At 30.7% G+C, this 23,343-nt stretch overlaps 3 protein-coding genes across 4 annotated transcripts; 1 reads left to right on the top strand and 2 right to left on the bottom strand.

The window, feature by feature from the left end:
• Window positions 1-463: 463 nt before the first annotated feature.
• Window positions 464-4,663, bottom strand: LOC126843157 (dynein axonemal assembly factor 1-like). Its single transcript, XM_050580519.1, has 7 exons — window positions 4,369-4,663; window positions 4,194-4,285; window positions 3,896-4,117; window positions 3,675-3,817; window positions 3,485-3,583; window positions 2,446-2,510; window positions 464-1,911 (listed from the first exon to the last, which is right to left on the bottom strand). The coding sequence occupies exons 1-7, from the start codon at window positions 4,413-4,415 to the stop codon at window positions 978-980; spliced, it is 1,602 nt and encodes a 533-aa protein (XP_050436476.1). The 5' UTR covers window positions 4,416-4,663; the 3' UTR covers window positions 464-977.
• Window positions 4,664-8,236: 3,573 nt separating this feature from the next.
• Window positions 8,237-15,111, bottom strand: LOC126843663 (acyl-CoA Delta-9 desaturase). Of its 2 annotated transcripts, none has more exons than XM_050581328.1 (6): window positions 14,838-15,111; window positions 13,570-13,930; window positions 12,186-12,316; window positions 11,904-12,109; window positions 11,658-11,840; window positions 8,237-8,748 (listed from the first exon to the last, which is right to left on the bottom strand). In XM_050581328.1, exons 2-6 carry the CDS (start codon window positions 13,709-13,711, stop codon window positions 8,430-8,432), a joined length of 981 nt encoding a protein of 326 aa, XP_050437285.1. In that variant the 5' UTR covers window positions 13,712-13,930; window positions 14,838-15,111; the 3' UTR covers window positions 8,237-8,429. The 2 variants fall into 2 exon arrangements, with proteins under 2 accessions (XP_050437285.1, XP_050437287.1); XM_050581330.1 differs by lacking the exon at window positions 14,838-15,111 and adding an exon at window positions 14,003-14,020.
• A 4,286-nt stretch (window positions 15,112-19,397) lies between these two features.
• Window positions 19,398-23,067, top strand: LOC126843662 (acyl-CoA Delta-9 desaturase-like). The gene is made up of 6 exons (XM_050581327.1): window positions 19,398-19,794; window positions 20,189-20,348; window positions 21,869-21,999; window positions 22,067-22,272; window positions 22,349-22,534; window positions 22,604-23,067. Exons 1-6 carry the CDS (start codon window positions 19,744-19,746, stop codon window positions 22,938-22,940), a joined length of 1,071 nt encoding a protein of 356 aa, XP_050437284.1. The 5' UTR covers window positions 19,398-19,743; the 3' UTR covers window positions 22,941-23,067.
• The last annotated feature ends 276 nt before the right edge of the window (window positions 23,068-23,343 follow it).

Genomic DNA, 23,343 nt, shown 5'->3' with positions numbered 1-23,343 from the left:
TGTCAGTACAACTGTTGGAAACTCCTGATGTGTTTCTTCCAGCAAGTGTTTATTTTTTCACGTCGTTGAATAAAATCCGACTTAATTTCTATGCCCTTAATTTGCACCTTTTATACTTACTATTCGTGGTTATATAATTACAGTTTATGTAAAAATAATACATTTTAGAAGTTGGTACTATTTGAATGTGACTTTTAGAAAATGTTTTATTAATAACTCTTTGATGTATTTTCTCGTGCGTATAATAATGAAATGGACAAATATATAATTAAAGCATATTATAAAGAATATTCGTTTATTAGCAAATCATATTTAAAGTACTCGGTACATATTTTTTTAATTTTGTTTTCTACCATCAACTGAGTTTGTCTATAATTTTCCTTTTTGTTTTTCAAATGAACTTGAACAACTGTTGAATAACTTTAGTAATACGTTTGATTGATTAGCAATTTAATTACTTATGATCATGGAAGTACGCGTCCTAAAACGTTTGTCACGTAAGTACAATAAACTCGTTAAGTGTGTGCAATTTTGCCACAACTACTATTCGAGGGAAACTCTTATCTAACTTTACAGATAACGTTGAGTGACATGGTCATACCCAATTTGGAGGGCTTTAACTAGATGCAGTTGACACATGAAGATAAAACGAAAATCATAGTAGACTCGTGTGGAAGGGAGAGAAGAAGAAGATACGATGGCTAAGCATTGATGAAATTCACTGTATTGAATTCGACAACGAAACGGTTAATGTGTGAAGTTGTTAGCAACTTACAAGAAATGGACCACTTATTTTAAGACCACTGCACACAATAATTTAGAAGCATAATTTATTTAATTATCACTATTTTTTCGACCGATGAGGCATAAGTACATCTAATATAGGTAGTAACTATAGGCGGTAAGTATTATTAGACATTGCGATTTTAGGAATATTTAAAACAAAATGAGGATCATAATATTAGTTTATAAATTAGTTATAGCTCGACGATTAGAGGCCTACATTTATCTTGTTCGTTTTTAGTGTATTGGCCGCTATTGGCTAGCCGCTTGCTACTTTGATCAGTGGATGTTATTTTTATGGAATGATCATCGTTTGGACGCGATTGTTGCCAAGGCAAACGAATAGAAATGTCGCCGTCTTTGTCCATTTCACCCGAATAACCACACGTGTCTGATTCACATTTCAGAAACGTGGAGTCTTTTCTATCATCATCTTTTATGGGGTTCTCGTCACTTTCAGTTTCTTTTGTGACATTCGAATTACTTTTTTCCAAACCACCGACTAGGTGGTTAGGTCTGTCATCAGCTGAACATTCGACGATTTCACGGTCGACGGTCCCTATTAAATTGCACTCTGAAAATTCTTTTTCTAAAGCACCTGAAACATTTTCACATCTAGTTTTTTCCTGACCAAAATAGTATGCGCTTTGAGTTTCCTCTGAAATCAACACGTCTGCCAGCGAGACAACTTTGAAATCTTCACGGGGTAAACATTTCTCGACCAACGATTCGACTATGGCACGACATTCAGCTGTCGCTATGGGATTATTACTGCTGTTGACGAAAGGTTCACCTCGTTCATTTTGTGACTGACTTTCGTCAGTTTTAATAATCTCACAGACCAAAGGTCCATCAGACGAACGGGAATCGTCCGAAGAATCGCTACTCTCGGAATCGGAGTATTCGCTGTAATAATCTTTGGAAGAAATCATATTGGTCGTTTCCCGATGACCACTGTCTCCAGAACCCTCTTGTCCGGATGTTGTTGAATAAGACGGTCGACTATCCTCGTTCTGTTTATTTACTTTTAATTTCAATAACGCGTTAACGGAATCGTTTATCCTAGCCTGTTCTTCTTCGATTAACTTTGTTCGCATCGCTTGTTCGGCTTCAATTCCACCAGTACTCCTGCATACAATCATATAGCAAAAGTTACAAATCTATTTATTAAGTTATTTAAACAAATTTTGTTTTTTTAAAGAATAAATGTCCGAGTGTACTTTTTAGATAAACGAAAATATCGATACGGAAAATCAGTTGATAAGAATGTGATGCTGATAAAAGTAGTGATTGATAAGGAAGGACAAGCTGAAAAGAGAGAAGATAGTGATAAGAATGGTTATTGATAAGAAGCCTAATGTTTTAGAAAACTACGCACTCATTTTGGAGAATGTCCTTTAAAACGGTCTCAAAACAGCTTTTATTTAAAAAAATGCAAAACCTATTACTATGCTACACTATACAAAACAAAAACTGCATGGGTACTTCAGTACTTGTACCATAAACTAGAACCATCACTTGTTATAGCGTTCAAGAGAAATTGTTTGAAAAACTAAATAGTTAAATATATTGTGAAAGTTTCCTCTAGAATAAAACGTTATAACTATTTTTTCCGCAAACATTAACTTGGACCCTACGACCTTTGAATTACAGAATTCTTACCAGGCTTCTGCACATGCACGGTCCTTTTGAAATACCGGCCTCTCATCCAGGTGACAAAGATGCTTCTGTGGAAAAAAAATCAACACGACTTTGTTAATCATTCAACTAGAAAAAAAAACATCGCTTAAAATATATTAAGGTCATGCTTAATGTACAATAAAGATTATTGATTTATCACAATACCAATTATATATGTAGTACCTTTAACACCATTAGTGTAACTATTATTACAGTTTAGTGCTACTTGATTTGACCGGTTGTTTTTATCAGACCATTTAAAAATTTGCGTGAGCCACGTGTAAAATACTTGTGTTTCATTAATCAAATTACACTCGTTTTATTTGTAAATAATTACCATTTTGTAGTTTTATCTTTTTGGAGACATTTTAGTTCATTTTATTTTACTCCATAGTAATTGATTTTACAAATTATATATTATTTTTCTACCCGGAGACATTTTTTATGTAGTTAAATAGAATACATTTCCATTGATAATAAATAATAATTATAATTAGTTATTATTACAATTACAATCCTATAAAATAATTAATTAGGCTTATAATAGAAGTAGAATATACTGTACATAAACAGGGTTAGCAAAACACATAGCTGTATGTACATTGCATAAATAATAGCAACGATTAAAATAAAAACCCAGTTTAACGTGAAATTGACGTGGTGAGAATTAAAAGGGTATAATTGATTTTCAAACAATTTTACAGGAGAAAATTATGAAAATAATATTTTCAATGTGTTATTATTGGCGATATTTACTAATTTCTCTTTTAAAAATCTATGATATAAATAGTAAAGCAATTTATAAAGTTCATTGATAAATATTTTATGGTCAAAAGCTTAATATCACAAATATTTAAAAACAATATCACTCTTAACCTTTTGGTTCGCACCACTTTAATGGACTTCGATTAATGATTTAATAAGCATAACACATGTACCCAACACACGAATTTAATTCAGGTTAGATTGCACACAATGTAATAGTTTATAATAATAATTTGAATAGTTGTATTCGACTCACGCATTTCAATATTAACGTTTTCCTATAGTTTTTTATTTTCGAAATAACGTCATTTCCAGTCAGCGTGAGTACGCGCAAAGATTCCATTTTGGCGAACACCTGATGAAAAAATCAAAATATTACCAAATTCCGGTATTTACCGCAAAATCGTGGTGTACCGGGATTTAAAAAAAAAGGGGTAATCACTTACTTGGACTATTTCTGGATCATCCAAAATGTTGTGCGACAAGTCGACTATCGATAGGCTTTTGCATTCCATCAAGTGAGCTATATCGTCTGCTGTGGACAGTTTGTTGTGCGTTATAAACAAAGAGCTGAGTACCGGTAGTACACCTAAAAAAATAAAATCCGATGGTACCAAAACCGTATTTTCCACAAAGCAGTATAGCTGCCACATATCGCTGCACTCACTGAGGTTTTCAATTTTTCTTATAAAGTTATAACTCAAATTGACGGTACACAACATTGGCGAAACGTCCAAGTTTTCAATTTTGGTCAGAGCGTTATGGTGAAGGTATAAACTGACGAGGGCTGTTTGATTTTCCAATCCGGATATTTGACTTATGCAATTGTTTTCCAGCCATAAACACTTCAACCCAGTGTACTCTTCTAAATGTTCGATTTTCGGAAAACCTTGATCACAAATTGTATACAAACACATTTTAATTCTGTACCGGGTTTACCTTTTTTTTTTTTTGGCTTACAATACCTTTAAAATGCAGATACAGCACGTCGTTTTGACTAGGTACCGTATACAGCTTGTGTTCCTTGCACAACTGCACTAACAATTCTTTTGTTATTCTAATTTTATACAAAAATAAATTTAGTTTAAGCTTAGTTATTCTGTCGATTAAATGGTTATTTTATTACCGGTGAGCACATACCTGATTGGTTCATCCTGGAACTCTTTATTTTTTCTCCTACCAAACATTTTGAAAAATTGTTTACTGATAAATCACAACACAACGTTATGCTTGTAAACGATCTGGCTTAAGTCGTTTATATATAATATAATAAAAGAACACGGGACGGGTGTATGTGAACAAACAACACGGGTAGGACGGTATCCATGGAGATCCAGAGAGACAGAAACCACGTCATACTTCCTTATACTATTGAACAAATAACCAAATCATAATACATGTACATCACTATGTGTTCTAAATAGCTTAGAAACGCGTGTGTTTGCGTACGATAAGTTGTATTATCACTTAATATATAGGCGAATTTTTGTATGTAAAAAAATTTGAAATTGTAACATCATTACAACAAAATCAAAGGTTGGTTTTTATCTTCGATGCGGAGCTGAAAAAGTATTGGTTTTGTAATCATTTTTTTTCTTCTTCTATTTTTGTGTTTGGACCCACGATATATTTTAAACCACCTGACCGACTTCTTCATGTATCAGGTTTATGGGTCAGTAATCGTACCCAAGATGTACTGTAAAAAGCCAAAAATTGAAATAAGTTTACCCCTTATCCGCCAAAATCAAAATGTACAATAGTCCAGTCAAAATGTTCATTTGATTGTTCTTAACTTAACGTATGTTACGTAAGTTATTATTTTTTAAATTTAAAAACGTGTACTCGTCCTCTTTTTATTGATGAAACAATTTTCTTGTTAATACTATTGTGTATATTTAATAACACACTTTACCATGCACAGTTTCGTGTGAATTTGTTTTGCACCTCAAACTGCTGTTTTAAGGTTGAGAGGTCACCACTCTTATTTTTACTTTATTTTAAAAATACTCTAAATTTTTAAGGTAGGCCTATAAAAATATAGTTTTAAGAATGTTACGTACGTTCTATTATTTTTTTCTGTTATAAAAATCATATAAAAACAATCATTATTAATAATGTTTTTTTTTTTACGAAATTCAACTCTACAAAAAAAAAGTGTAATTTTTTTAGACCACTATTGTGCTTAACATCCCATTTATTTCCAGGGTGTGTACTTTATAAAATAAGGTACCTATACTGAAAATATACTATACCTTTATTATAATTATATATACGTTACCCTAAAATAAATAAATTATTTTGAAATGTTGTCTTATTGTATTGTTTATTATGACTTAATACAATCTATTATGTATATATTAAACACATAATACAAATTTTTCTAAAATATAATTTAATATGCAACTTAAAATTTATCCAATCCTCTCTTACCTTCTAAGTAGAGGGATATAATTAAAAAAATGATTTACAGTTTGAATTTAGCGACTTCAAAAACATATATTTTGATCTATTTTGACGGTCTTTAATAACAAAATTAGTACATATTATTTTCTTTAGATTCTAGACGGTTCGAACCCGACCATGAGCGGCATCTTTCCCTGGGCAGGTAACTGTCTAGGGAAAGAGGTTGCCATCCTCCCTGTAAAAACTTGGCAGAAAAAAATGACTATAATATGTATAACGATTGAAATTAGTAATTACTGGTGCAATAATCATACAATTATTCCTACCTCGTTCTTATTATTGAATGATACCTACCTAATTGATCATTACCCGAATGTAGGAAAAAAAGAGATAAATTAATAATGCCTATAATTTAATGAAAAGGTAATGTTATAATATCATACTATGATTAAACAGAGGAAATTAGCAAAATCAGATTGCGTGCATACTATACAGTGTATGAATATTAATAGCATACACGTGCGTATACATAACAAATTGAAGCTCCAAGTTCAAAAATAATCACAATTAGTATTATAAAATAATAAACAAAGACCCAATACCATTATGCAATGAAAAGTTCAGTTATTATTACTAGTAGGTTCATTGCTTAAGTTTTGTTTCGCAAAATTCAATTAGAATCTATGATAATTATTTTCTATCGTTATATTTACCTTTTGATTGATTTTTTTACTTATACATTTATACAACTATTTTAAATGTTAATACGATTGAAGGTAACTCTGGGGACTATGTCTGTAAATTATTGTAACATTTAAATATTATTATACTTCGTATAAACGTGATCGTATTTCAGATAATGTCATTACAATAATATTGTTTGTATTTGAACTACAAACTAAAAAAATAGAACACCAATTAAAAGTCAAAGTTTAAAATGTGTGTGTATGCAATTATATATATAATATGTGTGTTTAATCTTCAGAGATAATATACTAATTGGTGTACACCACGCTGTATAAACCTTTATGTTTATTTCAAACTCCGGAACATTACAAGCGTTGAACACACATTAAACAGTTTTAGAAAAAATTTTATTTTAATATGGGCCACAACACTATAATATTGATATCGTTAATAATTATGGATTTAATAATAATAATAAATCAGTGGAATTCTTGTACAATAAACAAGTTTGGAATATGTACCCACTTTATAGACAGTTTTTATATACTAACAAACAGTTTAATATAGAAACAATGATTTTCTATTATCTATTTTATCTACACATTTTTTTTTATTTAAACTTTTTAATAATAAAATGTTTACTACAGCATAACATGATACCTATACGAAAACACGTTCATATAGATTGGATGTCATTAGGTTAAACTGTTGTGAGGTTACTGGTTTCTCTATTGTACTATTAACAGTTACAAGATAACCTTATAACAAATTATTAATTCGCCTATCCAGATGTGCTATGTGTAACGACTGAGCAGAACTTAAATCACCTGACTTAAGCATTTTTTCAAAGCACAAACTGATTAACCTAACAACTATTTTTATTAAAACGTTAACTGGAAAAAAAATCGTCCCGTAGTATTTTTTGAGATCCTTGTAGTACATTCGCCTTACACAAAACAAAGGTCAATGATTTTTTATTGCTAATGGAATTATCTTAAGTTTAAACTATAAGGTCGAAATGATGTAGGCACACTACACGAAACGAAGAAATGCGTTATCTGCAGTGTATACTTACCTTTTTTCTATTCGACTGTTTTAGCAAAGTACCTAATTGACCTTTAGTGAAGGGTTAATCATCACAAAAATGTCTTATCTTTTTTTTAATTAAGCGTAACTTGTAAAAAAACTATTAACAAAAAACACGTTTGTAGTCAGACTTTTAAAGACATTAAACACATTAATAGTAATAATTTGTTGCCGTTTTTACGCATATATTAACGTAACTAATAGTATAATAAAATTTCTCTCGAATATCTGTTAGCTGTTGATTCCCTCTCCTTCTAGGATACTATATCCTAGAAATGTATTTTAAAAAAAATGTAGTTTTCCCCTTTTTGAGATTTTTTTAAAAAAAAAAAAAGAAGTTTAATTGCAGATTTTTGAGAAAACTGTATAAGTTTTTAGCCCCATTCTATATCTATATTCAGTCCAATTGTCAGCTCTGGTTCCGTGGTAAAAAGATATATCCGGGCACAAAAAAATTAAAAACTAAAACAAAACGTGTAACAATAATACCTTCTCAGCTAAATACGTTAAATCAATTTGATAGGTATTTGTTTGGTTTTTTTCAACACTAAGCGTATACATAGTTTAAAAAACAAGATAAAATAATAAAAATATGTTTTTTTTATATAGAAAAAACATTTCTTTAATTTTTTTTTAATGCGCAAAATTAATCAGCAAATTATTTAGTAGGGGTTGGAATATTTACAAGAACCGTTATTTAGCCAAATAAACACTTATCAATACTAATTTTATATACAAACTAAAAAAGTTAAAAATGCTTTTTTATAATGCATTATAATAAAAGAAAAATTAATTTTTTAGTTTAATTTTTTTTTTTTAGTATTATTTTTAAACAATATTTTTGTATACATTACTACTATTGAGATATTTTTTCGTTAATATTTTAACATCAATCGTTTTTTGTTGTAAATTTGGATTTAGTAGTCGCATTCCTAGTTTTTAGCCACAGAAATAATAACATAGATGAAATAAGTTCTTAACACAATCGTACTGATTTTAAAGCACAACAAATTTAATTTATTTTTTTAAAACGGAAGTCTTTCTAGATCTAACTCGCATTTAATTTTCAGTAAATTAGGATCGAACGCATGTTTTTCAGCGCACAGACTGAAGTCTTCGCCCGTGGAAGCGGATTCAGTCATAGCTTTTCTAAGTCCATCCGTGTCCAAAGTCCTCAAGTCTGTCACCCAACGCAAAGCGGCCCATACTCTGATGTGTGATGTGATGCAACCGTGATTGTAATTGCCGTACTCGCCGCATTGGTAGTCCCAGGGCAAGGTGTAATGGTACTGAGGCCATAGGCTTTTGTTCACAACAAACACCAGGTTGGTCTGAATGGAATACCTGAAGGAAACACCGTTTTGGTTGTTAAACTGATAATTCTCAACGACATTAAAAGTTTACCAACGAGGGTCAGCATTTTAAGTCCAACCCAAACTGGTTGCTTTATATTATAAAACGGATAAATTTACTAGAGCCATACAGGCGAAGCACCTTATTGGTATCTGTTGTTTGTAACAGTATGCAGTTTTAGTGGATAAGAGTAGAACAATATTATGAGACACATTGGAGCAATGGAGGATGTCATTGGGGAAAAGCTAAGCAAGTTCAAAGTATATCTTAATGATACATGGAAAGCAACATTTTATAAAAATGTTGCGAGGTTAACAATTATGTATGGAAATGTCAAATGAGTATAGGGCATTACGTAAATAAGATGCTAAAATAATCTTGTTGAAATGGATATATAGAATGGATAAGTTAAATATAATTTAAAATAATTAGAAATATGATGAGTAATTTGAGCATTGCGCCATTGGCAACGTGCGGAAGGATATAATCTAAAATCTTAGAGGTAATAGAAGTGGGTGGATATAGTAAATCAAGAAGTTAAGGAATATGGAGTATATTAATGGTGACCAATTGAGAAATATGGAGAGATTTTGCTGAACTAAATAAATAAATCATAATGAAGGTCCATTTACTTTCCTGAAGTTAAGCAAAATTAAAACACGACTCTCGAGTTGACAGAAGTTATTATTCGAGTACATTACAAAATAAAAAGTTAAGCAGATAATAATAATAAATTGTTTAACCTTTAAACTGTGTATTTTTAATTTAAACAGTCATAGAATCAATATAGAGGCAATGAATCATTTAATTTGCTTGTTTATGAACATTACGCAATAAAATACAAATAACACACTGGTTTTATCTACGCGATGTTGATAAAATACATGTGCATCCAACTTCAATATTTTAAATTAGTGTTTTTTTTTAAATTTATTTGTATTATAAAAAAAATATCCAAAAAAGGAATTTTAAATACATTTTTATTAGAACAAATTTTAACAACAAATATGTTTTTTTTTTAATTAAAAATAAAAATAAATAAAATACAAAAATGATTTTAATAAATGTTAAAAAATAAAATAAAATAGATATTTGATTAAAAAATTATTTAAAATAATAGGTTACGTTAAACAGTTAAATACTAAAATACAAAATTATTTGAAACCATAAATACAAATTGATATTTTGATATAGCAAATAAAAATGTATTTTCAATTACATTTTTTTTTTAAACTATTGTTTTTTAAGTTTTAATGAAATAAAAAATGCCCAAGTTTGACAAAAATATATATATATTTTTTTTAACTGAATCCAAATCTGGCCTCAGATATTCTTTAGCCTCTTTTCCACGAGAGACCGTGCCTTAACAAAAACCTTAACGCGTTACTCTTGTGTAGTAACTTGTTTTGGATTCTGTACAGGCTTGGTCTCTCATAGAACAGAGTATATCACGTTTTGTTATTTTATAAATCGCCCTAAAGTTGTAAAAACACCGTTTTGTGGTATTTTAGCGTTTATGGTATACTTTCTAAAATGTTTATTTTATTTTGTTCGTTGCATTTAGAACTGGTTATAGAAATTATGTGAATTTTTAGTGATTTTTTATACACAAAAAGTAAAATAAATAATGATAGAGTTGTTGGCGACTTTTGAGGCGATTTAATAATAAATTGACTGGCTAGTTTTCGTATAAATATAATAATAATAGTATTCCAATAAGTTTAACAACAAAGTTTGATTTTCCTTTTAAAGTTTTTAAATATTATATAATGAGCTGTTATATTCTATAGGTATTTATATACCTTTATGCCTTTTATTAGCCTTTATGGCTAATAGAACAACCTATCTGATAATCGATAATCGATTGTAAATTAGACGTGAAATAAAATATACATTAACATTACAAGAATGCCTACCTATAATTGTATAAATGTTATATGCGTTCAGTTTATTATTAATTATTCATACTTTAACGCGCACTTTATAGTGTTATAGTTTACACCACGTATATAGCCGCCAATGGGTCATTAATAATACGCCAAAGTCGCGACTGATACCATAATTATATAACACCAACAATTATTACCACACAATATAATTAATAGTTGAAATTCACATGATTAGAAACCTAAGTAATACACAACAATTAGGAATAAAGGCAAGTAATTCTCTAGCTGAGCACAAAGTAATAGTGGCTTGCAGTAAGTATGGAATGAAAGAATTAAGAATTGCCATTGGCACTCGGATAACTTGAAGGTATCATAAACGGTAGGGAATATGAAAACGGGTTAAGATATAGACTTATTAGTTATTACGAGGAGTGAGCATAAAAAATAACAAGAATCGACACGGAAGAAAAATTATTTTTAAAACATAAGGTCCCGTTATTTTACCGGCATCATAGAGTAAGCCAATATGCTACCCCCAACATGTTGAGTGTCCATATTTAAGCACTTCCCAACTATGGACAAATGGCATGCGTGGGGTAGTTCTTCTAGCTTCCTATTTGAGTACGATAAGATAAAGTGAACTTCCCATTATCTTTCCAACTTCATAATGCTACTAAAAAAGACGTATGAAAATCAGTTGAGATCGGTTTGAACAGAGATCGATGACCAGAACGGCCAAATATTAGAAGGAAAATCTAGAAATATGAAGATTATGACTCTGTAAAGTACTCAAAGAACGCAATCCAGTAATCGGTGTTAGTATTATGGATGCTGTTTAAAACAATCGGAAGGGCTCTTTAAAAGCGTGTACTGCGAATTATACGAAGATTTAATCGACCCACCCCCAGAACAATCTATACTTAATAAGGAAATATAAATACGTTAGGACGGCTGCTGTGTTTAAAGACGATCGTGATGAAAAAAAATGAAAAAAGAAAATTGTAGTTTTACCTGTTTAACGGTTCTAATCCCCAAATCAACGTGGCAGCGTAAATAATCCAACTGAAGTGTAGCGATACTGTAACTCTGAGGAAACCCGCGATGAAGACGGAGCATATGAACGACTCGCCCCATAGCTCCGAAGGTAAGATAACGGTAACCACCAGCAAAAGCGGAGCCAGCAGATAGTATAACCTAAGAAAATACACTCAAATCTCAATTGACAGTAAATTGTGTATTGAATTTGCATTTGCCTACGTATTTTGCCAATACACGATGGGATCCTTGTTTAGATCCGAAGCGTCGATGGTTTTCAGTAGTTTTTCGTGATCCGGATGACCGGACACCAGTTTGTTGGTCAAATGAGCAAACAAGAAACCGCGGTCCGGGTTGTACGGATCCTTCTCGGTGCCAAAGTGAGCGTGATGCAACCTGTGTTCCACAGCCCAGTCGTACACCGAACCCTATGGGAAAAAATCACAAATCCGTTAGAATCGGTTTTGCAAGCTCCGTGCTGCGTAGTTTGTCTGTGTTAAGTACTTGGCAAGTTAACGTTTGACAGAGCGCCAGAAATCCTCTGAGCACTGAATGAGCTTTGTAGGATGCGTGTGACCAAAGCCTATGGGCGCCGGCGGTCACACCGAGGACGGACGCGTAGATGAGCAATATGGCTGTGAACATAATTCGTAAACGGTATAAAAACAACAGGGAAACATTCACATTAACAGAGCACGTTATACAAATCTGACAAAATAGCTCAAAGTAAAAAAGGTCAAACAATTTATTTCATAATTAATAAAGGACGAAAAACCTTATTTTAGATAACTCGAGATCTACTTTTGTCATTACAAACTTTTATGATATCGATTATTTTCATCTAAAATTGTTAATTATACAAGAAGTTGCTTACTAAAACTGGAATTTGTATTTAATACTTAATAGGTAGGGAACCTTAACCTCCTCCCTCTGGAGCGCACATCTCATATTTAATTCATAAAAATGTTATTCTTGTTATAACTTATTTTATAACAACATTTCTTTATAAGTTATTTTTACTAGATAATAAAACCACGTGTCTTACTCCTTATTAAAAACACAATTGCAGTATTCTTTTATTAAAAATTGCTTAAGTTTGATATTTAAAACAGTCGTTTAAATACAAACATTTTTCAAAACAAATTATTCAAAATAAAGACTGTTGTTATACTGACTGTTTAAAAAATGATTGTTTAAAGTTTGCAAATCTTACGATTTTCTCATTCAGTCTCGACTTTTTAATAACTCTTTTAGAAAATATTTTTGACGTGTGTATAATTTATATCTAAAATGAGTAATTATATAAGACTTTATCTTGCTAGAATACGTCTTTAAATAAAAATTCAGTTTTTAAGGTCTTATCTTAATGAAAAAAAAATGACGCAATAATTGTACAAGTGAACTGAATTTCAATAAATTAATCGTGATTTTAAGCAATTTAGGATTCCTTGATAAAAACAAAATTACGACTAATCAAATTCAAACATTTTGATACCTATTATGCTCGTAGAATACAAATCACCCGCTTCTGTTGGAGAAGCATTTTTATTTTTGTTTGTCTTATTAGACATTTCTTTGATTCGACATGGTTTGCAGACATTTTTTAAACATTATTCGATAAATCAGAGTTTATTTATTTATTTCAGCATAATTATAATGCCATTACACATTTAAAGAAACACAATTAAGCTGATACAAATAGCAACTAAGCAATGCTCGTATCGGCAAAAAAATTTCAATGTACGGCTTCTGCCACTTTTGAATAGAAAACCCGCGCTTACTAGGTGAGTTTCCTGGCCGACACTTTTGCCCATTTGAGTAATGTAGTGCGACAGGCAAACCCAGCGTTGGGTCGCAGGGAAAATAAAAACGAACAATTTATAATTACTGTAAAACAATGTGGTCCATTTGGCTTGGAACACCGCTAGGTACAGGCCGGTGGCGGCCGAGAAATGCAGGTACAAATAGTAGAGCACGCTTGGCCAGTATGTTTCTCTGGTTATTCTGGCTGTGTCTTTGTCGGCGACCATGTTGGCGTAGCTTTCGGGCCGGAGACAATGGAGTTTTCAGTGTGTCGGCTGATCACAATACAGGTGGCGGTATCGCGGTGAACTTATAGGCCTTTCGGTACGATTTAGCTGGAGAAACGTTGAAATCCTTTGGAACGCATATTTTCTTTAGTACTTGACCGGCGAACGCGACAGACGTACGATCAGCTTGTAACGATACCTGTGGTGGCCGGTGTACACCTAAAACACAATAATAATGATTCATTTTTTTTAATTTTTTTTTTTTTTTTTATCCGTCGGAATTGGACAGACTTGGTCACTGCTTGTAACGCCAACACCGGGCAAGACACGAAGGTCAATCGTATTCAGCGACCCGTCGGCTTTACATACATGATTTCCTATAATAATATGTGCGTTGGGTATCGTTACGACGACATTGGCCGAATAGTAATAGTATCTAATAATTTGTCAACAATCGCACTATAATATTATAGCGGTCGAGAAAATCATTGTCCGCGTGTGTGTGTGTGTATTGTTTGAACAAAAATCGCGTTTTAAAAATCGAAATGGAAATTATACACAACGCAATATGTCCCGGAAATCCTGTGGTATAGTCTTGTACTTACTGCGTCGTATATTACATGTGATAGAACAACAGAAACCCGTTATTTGGTATACAAAAAATTGTACCCTTCCACCGGCGTCGAAGTTAAAAAAAATCACATTATACGATGTTTAATTTAAACATTTTTTTTAAAAATTATACTTACGATTTATGTTTTTTTTAAATAAATATATATAATCCGGAATTTTAATTTTAAAATGGATGAATTTTTACAATAAACTGCTTAGTTCCAATTGGGAAGTGCATCACGTGAGACGCTCAGACATGTAACAAGAAAAAATTGTACTTAAAAAAACATACTAATGCCCAAAGATGGAAGTATTGGGGAGTATGAGGGTTACTTCCTCCCCCCCCCCCCAAACAATTGTAAAACGTCTCAGTTAAAAATTCGATAAAAAATTGACGAATCGTCAATTGTAATAAAACATATTTAGTTGCACCGATAAAGTCGATTAACAAAACTATTATCACTGCGCAAACTGTGTGTTTCCAAATCAAATAAATTAATCGTAGATTACTCACCTGATTCTTGTGTCGGGTGTTTTTCAATTTATAAAAACTTGTAATGCATTTTTCTAGAAGCAATCTGTGGTGCAGCCAGTGTCACAGTGTTCGACCGTTTCATTAGCGGTTTCTCCAGGTATAATATGATTATTGTTTAGCCAAACAACGTACAAACGGGGGAAACGGCAGAACGTTAATTTGCCAAGTAAAACATGAACGCGACAATAATAAAATTCCATCAATATCGACTAGAACACATATTTTCCACGAATCGCTGTAGATTGTACTTGCTATTAGAAAACGATTATAATGTTTAACGATATGTCAACCATTGCTTGTACAGTATGCAAACATTGGCGGGTTTCATATTATTTCAAGAAACGAAAAACGATTCAGCACAATTCAATTATTACATATGATAACTATTTCCATTGCGTTATGCAATGGTGGTCACAGGTCATTTGTTAATAATACTACAATGAAATATCCCACTTTTACACTATCCAATACAATATCCAATTTTATTTATAAAATTAACGCCGGAATGGCAGAATTTGAGAATCCCTGTGCAATCTCCTATTGTGAGAAAAAAAAATAGTTTTTATCAACTCAAAATAAAAACTATTGTGTTTATTTCATTATGTTAATTACTAATTCTGCCGGTACATACTAATTGCCTCCCAACTCCAGATGTAAGGCACATTTTTTACTTTGTACTCTTAAAATATGCAAAAAATCAAATTTTACCCACTCATGTTTAATTTTATTTTTTAAATAAAAAAACCGAAATGATAATTTTTTTCCGATTTTGAATTATAAAAATATGAGGTAAATATGAGTGATAAGAATTTCAAAAAAATAAGGCTTTATATTAGACCAAAATAAGTTTATAAAAAAAATACGAAAAATGTTGAGGTTGGGGACGTGCACTGATTTATTGCCTACGATGACTACAGCCGTTCTTCATAATATGCGACAGAGGTTTAATAAGTTGATCTCTTTAAAAGCTCACAGAAGATATAAGCGCGGTTTATTTAATGGAGTATGTAAGCTTTTCCACTGGGGATTTAGACTTATGGATTCTGACGACAGCGAACAATTTACCAAAACACTAGATGAGAACTCAAGCTGAAATAAGAAAAAGTTAAAAATTTTAAAAAGCGAGGCGCGAATCGTTCAGACTACAATCAATAACGTATCTATAATAACAGAAAATCTTGCGGTAAACTTTGATCTACTAAGAAATAAATGCAACGGTTGCTGTTACTGAACATTTTTCAAAAATAGAATCGCATTAAGGTAGTATTGGCATTGCTGAAAAATTGACAAATTATTCGATATTTGTGGATTCCGTAATCCACATTCCATCCATATTCTGTTTAGATATCTATACCGACCTAACAAAATAGAGAAATGGTTAATATAGGTAAGGTATTAAATCAATGTCAAAGCCAAAGTCAAAATGACATCTATACTGTAGTACAAAAAATATGTAATATATATATAGTAAGTTCTATATTATGTAATTAATGACTTATAGGAAAAAAACACGTTAACAATTTATTTTACCTTGATACCAGGATGTTGTGTTTTTTATCTGATTTTAAATGATCACTACCTATTGTTTGCCATAACATTTTTAGTCTAAAGCAAAATGCTGGAAATATGTACTGCGTATCAAACATATTCAGACGAAATTTATTTCATCAGAGCTAAAACACTAATATTTTTCTATATTTCATTCGAGTTCACATTATAAAAAACTTTATTTCCAAATACTACATTTGCCTCTCGTATTCATTTATTGGATATTTTAGTAAGTATATTGTTATGAATTTAATTATTACTGAGTACTGAATAGTCGCTAAGTAATTCTACTTTTTGGGAACTTTGTAGCACTACTTTGATGGCGCCCCTTAATATTTGTAAAATAGGACCAAAATACGTCCATTTTACTAAATGGGTCTATAAATAGAACTAACTTAATTTTGATTAAAAACTAGTGGACAATTTTGAAAAATGACTTGTGTGACCGAAATTTTTTAATATATTATGTGTTTTATAGCTTTTTTTTTTTTAAAAGGGATAATGCTGGATTTTAAAACAATTTACCTATATACCTTTATAACTAATACGTTATTAGAGCACTGAGACCAAATAACGTTTGGTGGTGCAATCCAGCCTGAAATTATTATTTTTCCAAATTTTAAATTAAAAATAAATAAATATATACCTTATCAGCTTTGTATGAAATCTAAATTTGTATATTAATTTGAAGGTCAGATCAAAATTCAGTAGAAAATAATCAAAAATTGTAATATTTTACTCATGTTTTTAAAAAAAAAATTAATTCACTACAAATCATACACATTTTTTTCGAATTTTGGCACCCGGAACCAACAATCCCTTAGGCTCCATTTCCCATTAAACACGCCCTACCGTGAATCCCTGGAAAGGCCAAAATACATTTTTAGACACCTAGTTAGATACTTATAAATATGTTCCATGTACATTTTTTTTTAACCTTTCTGTAAAACAATAATAATCCCAAGACGAATTTTGAAAAACTTAAGAAGAAATTGATTTGCACAAAAATGACAAAAAGTGAGTTCGACCGTGATATTTTAAAAAATATATAACAATTTTTACTAATTATGTTTTTACACGATTTTTTATTAAATAAGGACACTTAATTAAAATTTGAGTTCAAATTGATTTTGAATGGTTATGCAAATTATAAGAATTTTAAATGTCATTAAATTAAATTCGATGAACGCCATAAGCCATAGATACAAATCATAGATATACATATCCTAATTAGTACACATATGGTAACTGAGGACATGTTTTATGTAAAAATTTGTGAGCATCTGTTATTTTTATAATTATTGTGCATAATATTTTAAATAATTTTACAGCTCAACAATTTCTATGATATTGCTTATAAAAAAAAAAAATTACAAATTATTAATTATTAAGTATTAACGTGGAAGCGATGTAAGTGTGGAACAGTAACATTTTTGGTTTAACATTGGAAATAGATTTTCGCTAATTTTAAAAAGAACTGTTTTTTTAAAGCTCTTATCCCCTATAGTTCTACATACCTTGAAAAAAAAATTTGTATTCAGGAATCTGGTCAAAGTACTCACTTACTCTAGAGAAATTCAACTACAATATTTATTTCTGAGATATTTTGCTCATCGAAATTTCAACGTCATAAATCATAATATTTCATATTCATAATATTTATAATATTATTTAACTCATATCATTTCATTTGATGTAATATTTATTAATTTATTTTCAACTAAATATTATGTTACAGTGTATATTTTAAGGGTATTTCACTAGGCGGCATAGGTAAAAAAATTTGTTTTAGTAATTCATTTTAGTCGGATATACTCCGGACACTTTAAGAAGGTACATCGGCGAGTCGGCGGCGACCGGTTTCCACACCGCAACATCTTCATAGTTCGGCACCGCCTACTGTACATACAGAATGACCTATATAGACGGCGACTGACGAGTTTTGGTCCGCCGCCCAGGTACCTTCTTAAGGTGTCCGGAGTATAGTCGCGTATGGGGCCAACGATTAATGGGAAAAGCGGCCTATTCCCGAGCGATACAAATACCTATTACCACGGTTAGAAAAGTTAGAAAACAGATGTACATAAAAGTAATATTATATTGAGTAATGAAAACTTAGCTAAAGAAAAGGAAAAGGTCAAAGGGTCCCCCATGCCCCCGTAAATACGCCACTGATTATATTGTACCTATTGACAGCAATCAATGCCTGCTAAACTATTTAGCACCTAATACTATATTTCTTACATAAAAATATATTATCATAGTGTAATAATTATTATACCGTAGTATAAACGGTAAGGATTTCAATAAAACAAAAATATAATTTTGAATATTTTGTCGATACGGTTATACCGTTAGCGGTGGTAGTTTAACACGAATGAACAAGTACGCTTACAGATTTTCGATAAATGTTGAACAAATGTAGTTATAAAATCTGTCAGAATTCACAAATGAATCTTCTAGAAAAATGTCTGTATTAAATCATACATTGTTAATTAATTTTCGAGGGTCGACTGAAGAAATGGATCAACGCGCGTTGGGCTTGTTGTTACTTATCACGTTCCGAAAACGGCGTGATGGTTTACATTATAATAATTGTAACCTGTTTTTGTTGTTCAATGTGCCGTGTCGTTATTGCCCATTATTGACGTGAGAATAATAAATATATCAGTGGTAATACCACAGAATAGACTAATTTAATTTAGTCTATTCTGTGGTGATACGAATGACGACCGTTGATTGTCGCGACGATAAAATACGAAATTTTCCATTAGATCTGTAGAAAAATAATGATACTGTGTATACGTACCTACCTACCTACGCATATAATGGAGGTATACATAATATTGTAGCTTTTAGCATAATATATAGCTTTTTAGCCTTATGGCTTGTACAACAGCTGCTGCTGGTAATAAACAAACTATTCACCACTCAAAATTCCTTTTCCACCACAGCCAGCCATCGCCTATATTACATCATATTATGCTATTTTGTGTACTGCTGTGTGTACTACGCGAGAGGAAAAGACATGAGCAAAACACGGACCTCAGATACCGTTGTACGAAATATTATGGTCCGGATGACTCACTCGACGGTGCATGTGATAGCCAGTCGTCGGTTTACTTCGTCGTCTTCTTTTACTGATAATTTAATATTATAGTTGTTGTTAGACTATTTACAAAGTTATTATTATTGCCTTATCTACTTGCCAACGGATTTTCGGTGTACCCTTACCTTTGAACCAACCATTATATTTTGAATCCGTTCGGCTTGTATAAAATCATTTGCGCTTTTATAACAGTTCATTCGTTCCACAGATACCATCGACGGGGCCACGATGGAATGCCAAATTCCAAAACCGCCGGCTACCGACACTGAAGCTACACAAGTGAGTTATACATTTCATTTGTTTCAACCCATTTACTATTTATTTGTTAATAGAATATCGTCTGCATATTGAACACCACGGTGACATCTGTAAATAATTTCCTTTAGGCACCTACATAAAGTTTATCTGCAACAAAGTTGGCCTACATTTATGGTACACGATTTTTTAACGAGCAGCTTTTAATTTATTTTAAAATGTCCAATATTATATTACACATTATGTCTTATATGTTTGTTAATTTGAATTATGTATTTGTCAGATGTCTATGTTTTTTCTTCTTTCTTTTTATATACATTTTAAGTACTTATGATATTTTTATAATCATCAAAAAAAAACATCATAATTAGTGAGGATAGATCCTCACTAATTATGATGTTTTTTTTTCAAACTTTAGAACAAGACTGATTCGTTAAGCATGAAAAAAGAAAACTCTGAAGCGATCAAAATAGTGATCATATGGCCAATCGTACTTTTCTTTATTGCCGGACACCTGAGTGGCGTGTATGGTATTTACCTTATGTTTACATCAGCCAAAATACTTACAACACTTCTCGGTAAGTGAAATATAAATTTACTGTTTAAATATATCAAGTAAAATCTGGATTTTTCAGTATTATCAATATCTACTTACTTTTTACCTTAAAAATCCTAATTTAAAGCACTACGGTGTGTACATTAAAATAAGTTTTATGTGATTTCATAAGTTCCAATCATTACACAAAATTAAATACTAAATTATAGTAGAAAATATGTAAGGTTTAATAGCACTATTGTGTTATTAACTATTATATAATATTTGTATATTTCAAAAAGTTAGTAAGCTAGATAATAAATATATTTTACAGCTATAATTAGTCTAGTTAGTATTAATACAGGGAAATCCATAGTGAAATATTGATTAGATAGGTCAGCCGTCCACACAAATTCAGTTTAAAAGTTATGTACCGTAAAAAACTCAAACAATACTTTTGTATTTTAATCTATAAATTATCATTATAATCCATTATTTTTTTTTATCAAATATGATAACAAATTTTTATCAAATATTATATTTGATAACAAATTGATATGTCCGAAATTATGCCATTTAGTGGTGTAGTTTAATAATATAAATGCTTAACCAAAATAGTGGAACTAGTTGTATAAAAATATAATATTAAAACATAAAACATAGGTATAAAAAAAATATTAAATTTTAGATTTTTCTAAACTATTTTTAGTGATATTATACTTCTTATATTTTTTTAAATAAAAGCGATATAATTTAGTTAAAAAAAATAATTTTTTATAAATATTTATTGCTACAAATGTCTTCAAATTTATATTACCGTTTCTTATCCAAATAGATAGGTATATTTTGTTATTAATTTTTTTAATTATCTAACTTTATAATAGTTAGTAGTTTATTTAAAAAAAAAATATTCATTATTAGGTAATAATTTTTTTTTGGCTTTTTCAGCTTATTGAAATATTATTACAATTCTGAATAATGTTATGGAAAATAAATAAACAAATACAATTTTTAATAGTATGACACATTAAATACATAATTGTTTTTTTAGTAAATGTATAACCAAAAAATAATTATTCTGCTTAATTAAACATAACATTTGAAATCTTATTTGTTCTCGATATTATGTAACTTAATTCTGTTAAATAATATATTCTAGAGTGTTATACAATTAATATATTTTAACTGTTGTAGCACACGTGATTTATTATTGAACTTCAAACAGTAAACATAGTCGTTTAATGTAGTGTTTTCTATACAAAATGTGTAAATATATACATTATTTTTTTGAGTATGCTACAATCTTATAATTATATTACATTAATTATTATCTAAAAAAAATTAATATGGTAAAAAATCTTAAGTCATTTGAGTGTTGTATGTATTCAGTAAATTATATTAATAGTTTAATTCTTAATAATGTATTTTTTTATTATGATCAGAAAATTGGTTTAATTAGAAAATAAAACAGAAAAAACGATTATGAAATAATGTTAAAAATAATTCCATTTAAATTTATAAATCACATAAAAATGAGATTTTTTTAGTGGATATTTTTTTTAGGAATTGCCTGTTGGCTAACATCGGGTATCGGCGTGACAGCCGGTCTACATCGCTTATGGTCTCATAAATCGTACAAAGCAAAATGGCCATTACGAGTATTATTGATGTTGATGAGCACTATGGCGTTTGAAGTATGTTCTAGAAATTAAAAAAAAAAAATTTAAACAACAAATATATGTAATTTATTTTTTTGTATAGAATCACATCTATGAGTGGTGTATGGATCACCGTATTCACCATAAGTACACTGACACAAACTCTGATCCTCATAACGCCAAGAGAGGGTTTTTCTTTTCGCACGTCGGCTGGTTGGTCGTCAAGAGACATCCGGATTATTACGAAAAGTGTAAACAAATCGATATGAATGATTTGGAAAAAGATTTCATCGTCATGTTCCAGAAAATGTAAAATAATTGATAAACAACTGCCATCATCGTTTGTCAACTTGGACTAATTAAAAAATTGTTTTCTATTGTTTAGGTTTTATGTTCCTTTATTATTATTAATTTGCTTTTACCTGCCGACTGCAATACCAGTTTATTTTTGGAACGAGACGTGGACGAATGCGTTTTTCGTACCTACAATGTTGCGCTACGTGTTCACGCTCAACATGACATGGCTGGTGAATAGTGCTGCTCATATCTGGGGAAATCGTCCATACGACGCGTAAGTTCACACTTTTTTTAAAAATGTATACTGAAATAGTCCTCTAATTTTCTTTCCCTCTACGTTTAGTACCATCAGTCCGTCAGAAACTTTATCAGTATCGCTTGGAGCACTGGGCGAAGGCTGGCATAATTACCATCACACATTCCCGTGGGATTACAAAGCGGCCGAACTAGGCAACTACAAAGCAAACCTGACAACAGCATTTATAGACTTTTTTGCATACATAGGATGGGCGTACGACTTGAAAACTGTTTCAAAAGAAATGATAATAAAGCGAGTATGTCGAACCGGAGATGGTACACACTATCATCCCGACGGAGACGGTATTTGGGGATGGGACGATACAAACATAAGAAGCGAAGATCGAGATATAACGTTAGTAATCAATAAGAAAGATGACTAAACTAAATGAAAGTGAGCTTTCGAAACGTATGTCGTAATTAATTACGGTTTTGTATTTATTGTTATTACCATTTGTGAATTAATTAACTGTATTTTATTGTGTTTATATAATTTATAGAAAATCTGTCTTTGCGTTGGTTATTTTATTATCAATTTATAGATTTTTAAAATATTTATTACAAATTTGAGCAGAAATAGTAATTGCTTACATTATTGCACCTATATTATCCTAAAAATGTTAATAAAAAAATTGTTCTAAGGTAAAGTTCATGCTAATTAAAATAGTTATTATCAAACTATAGTAATAATTGTGTAAGTAGTAAGTACTTTTGTTTTTTAACGTTGAAACCAATACTATTGCATAAATAATATAACAACAATATTATAGATGCAACCTTGGTCCT

The sequence above is a fragment of the Adelges cooleyi genome, unplaced genomic scaffold, assembly GCF_023614345.1.
Source record: "Adelges cooleyi isolate 19-005CV unplaced genomic scaffold, UGA_ACOO_1.1 ACOO_flye_CR_arks_rails_tigmint_CR_PRNA_574, whole genome shotgun sequence".
Classification (NCBI taxonomy): Eukaryota; Metazoa; Arthropoda; class Insecta; order Hemiptera; family Adelgidae; genus Adelges; species Adelges cooleyi.
This window is presented reverse-complemented; position numbering and strand designations above follow the sequence as displayed.

Bases quoted from the DNA above. Each gene is read 5' to 3' on its own strand.
- LOC126843662 (XM_050581327.1), top strand. From the start codon at position 19,744: ATGGAATGCCAAATTCCAAAACCGCCGGCTACCGACACTGAAGCTACA. The intron at 19,795-20,188 runs GTGAGTTATACA...TTCAAACTTTAG, and splicing joins CCGACACTGAAGCTACACAA to AACAAGACTGATTCGTTAAG. The intron at 22,535-22,603 runs GTAAGTTCACAC...CTCTACGTTTAG, and splicing joins GGAAATCGTCCATACGACGC to TACCATCAGTCCGTCAGAAA.
- LOC126843663 (XM_050581328.1), bottom strand. From the start codon at position 13,711: ATGGTCGCCGACAAAGACACAGCCAGAATAACCAGAGAAACATACTGG. The intron at 12,317-13,569 runs GTAATTATAAAT...TTATGTTCACAG, and splicing joins ATGGACCACATTGTTTTACA to CCATATTGCTCATCTACGCG. The intron at 8,749-11,657 runs GTAAAACTACAA...TGTTTCCTTCAG, and splicing joins GGATTAGAACCGTTAAACAG to GTATTCCATTCAGACCAACC.
- LOC126843157 (XM_050580519.1), bottom strand. From the start codon at position 4,415: ATGTTTGGTAGGAGAAAAAATAAAGAGTTCCAGGATGAACCAATCAG. The intron at 3,584-3,674 runs GTAAGTGATTAC...TTTTTTCATCAG, and splicing joins ATGATCCAGAAATAGTCCAA to GTGTTCGCCAAAATGGAATC. The intron at 2,511-3,484 runs GTGAGTCGAATA...TTTTTTCCACAG, and splicing joins AAACGTTAATATTGAAATGC to AAGCATCTTTGTCACCTGGA.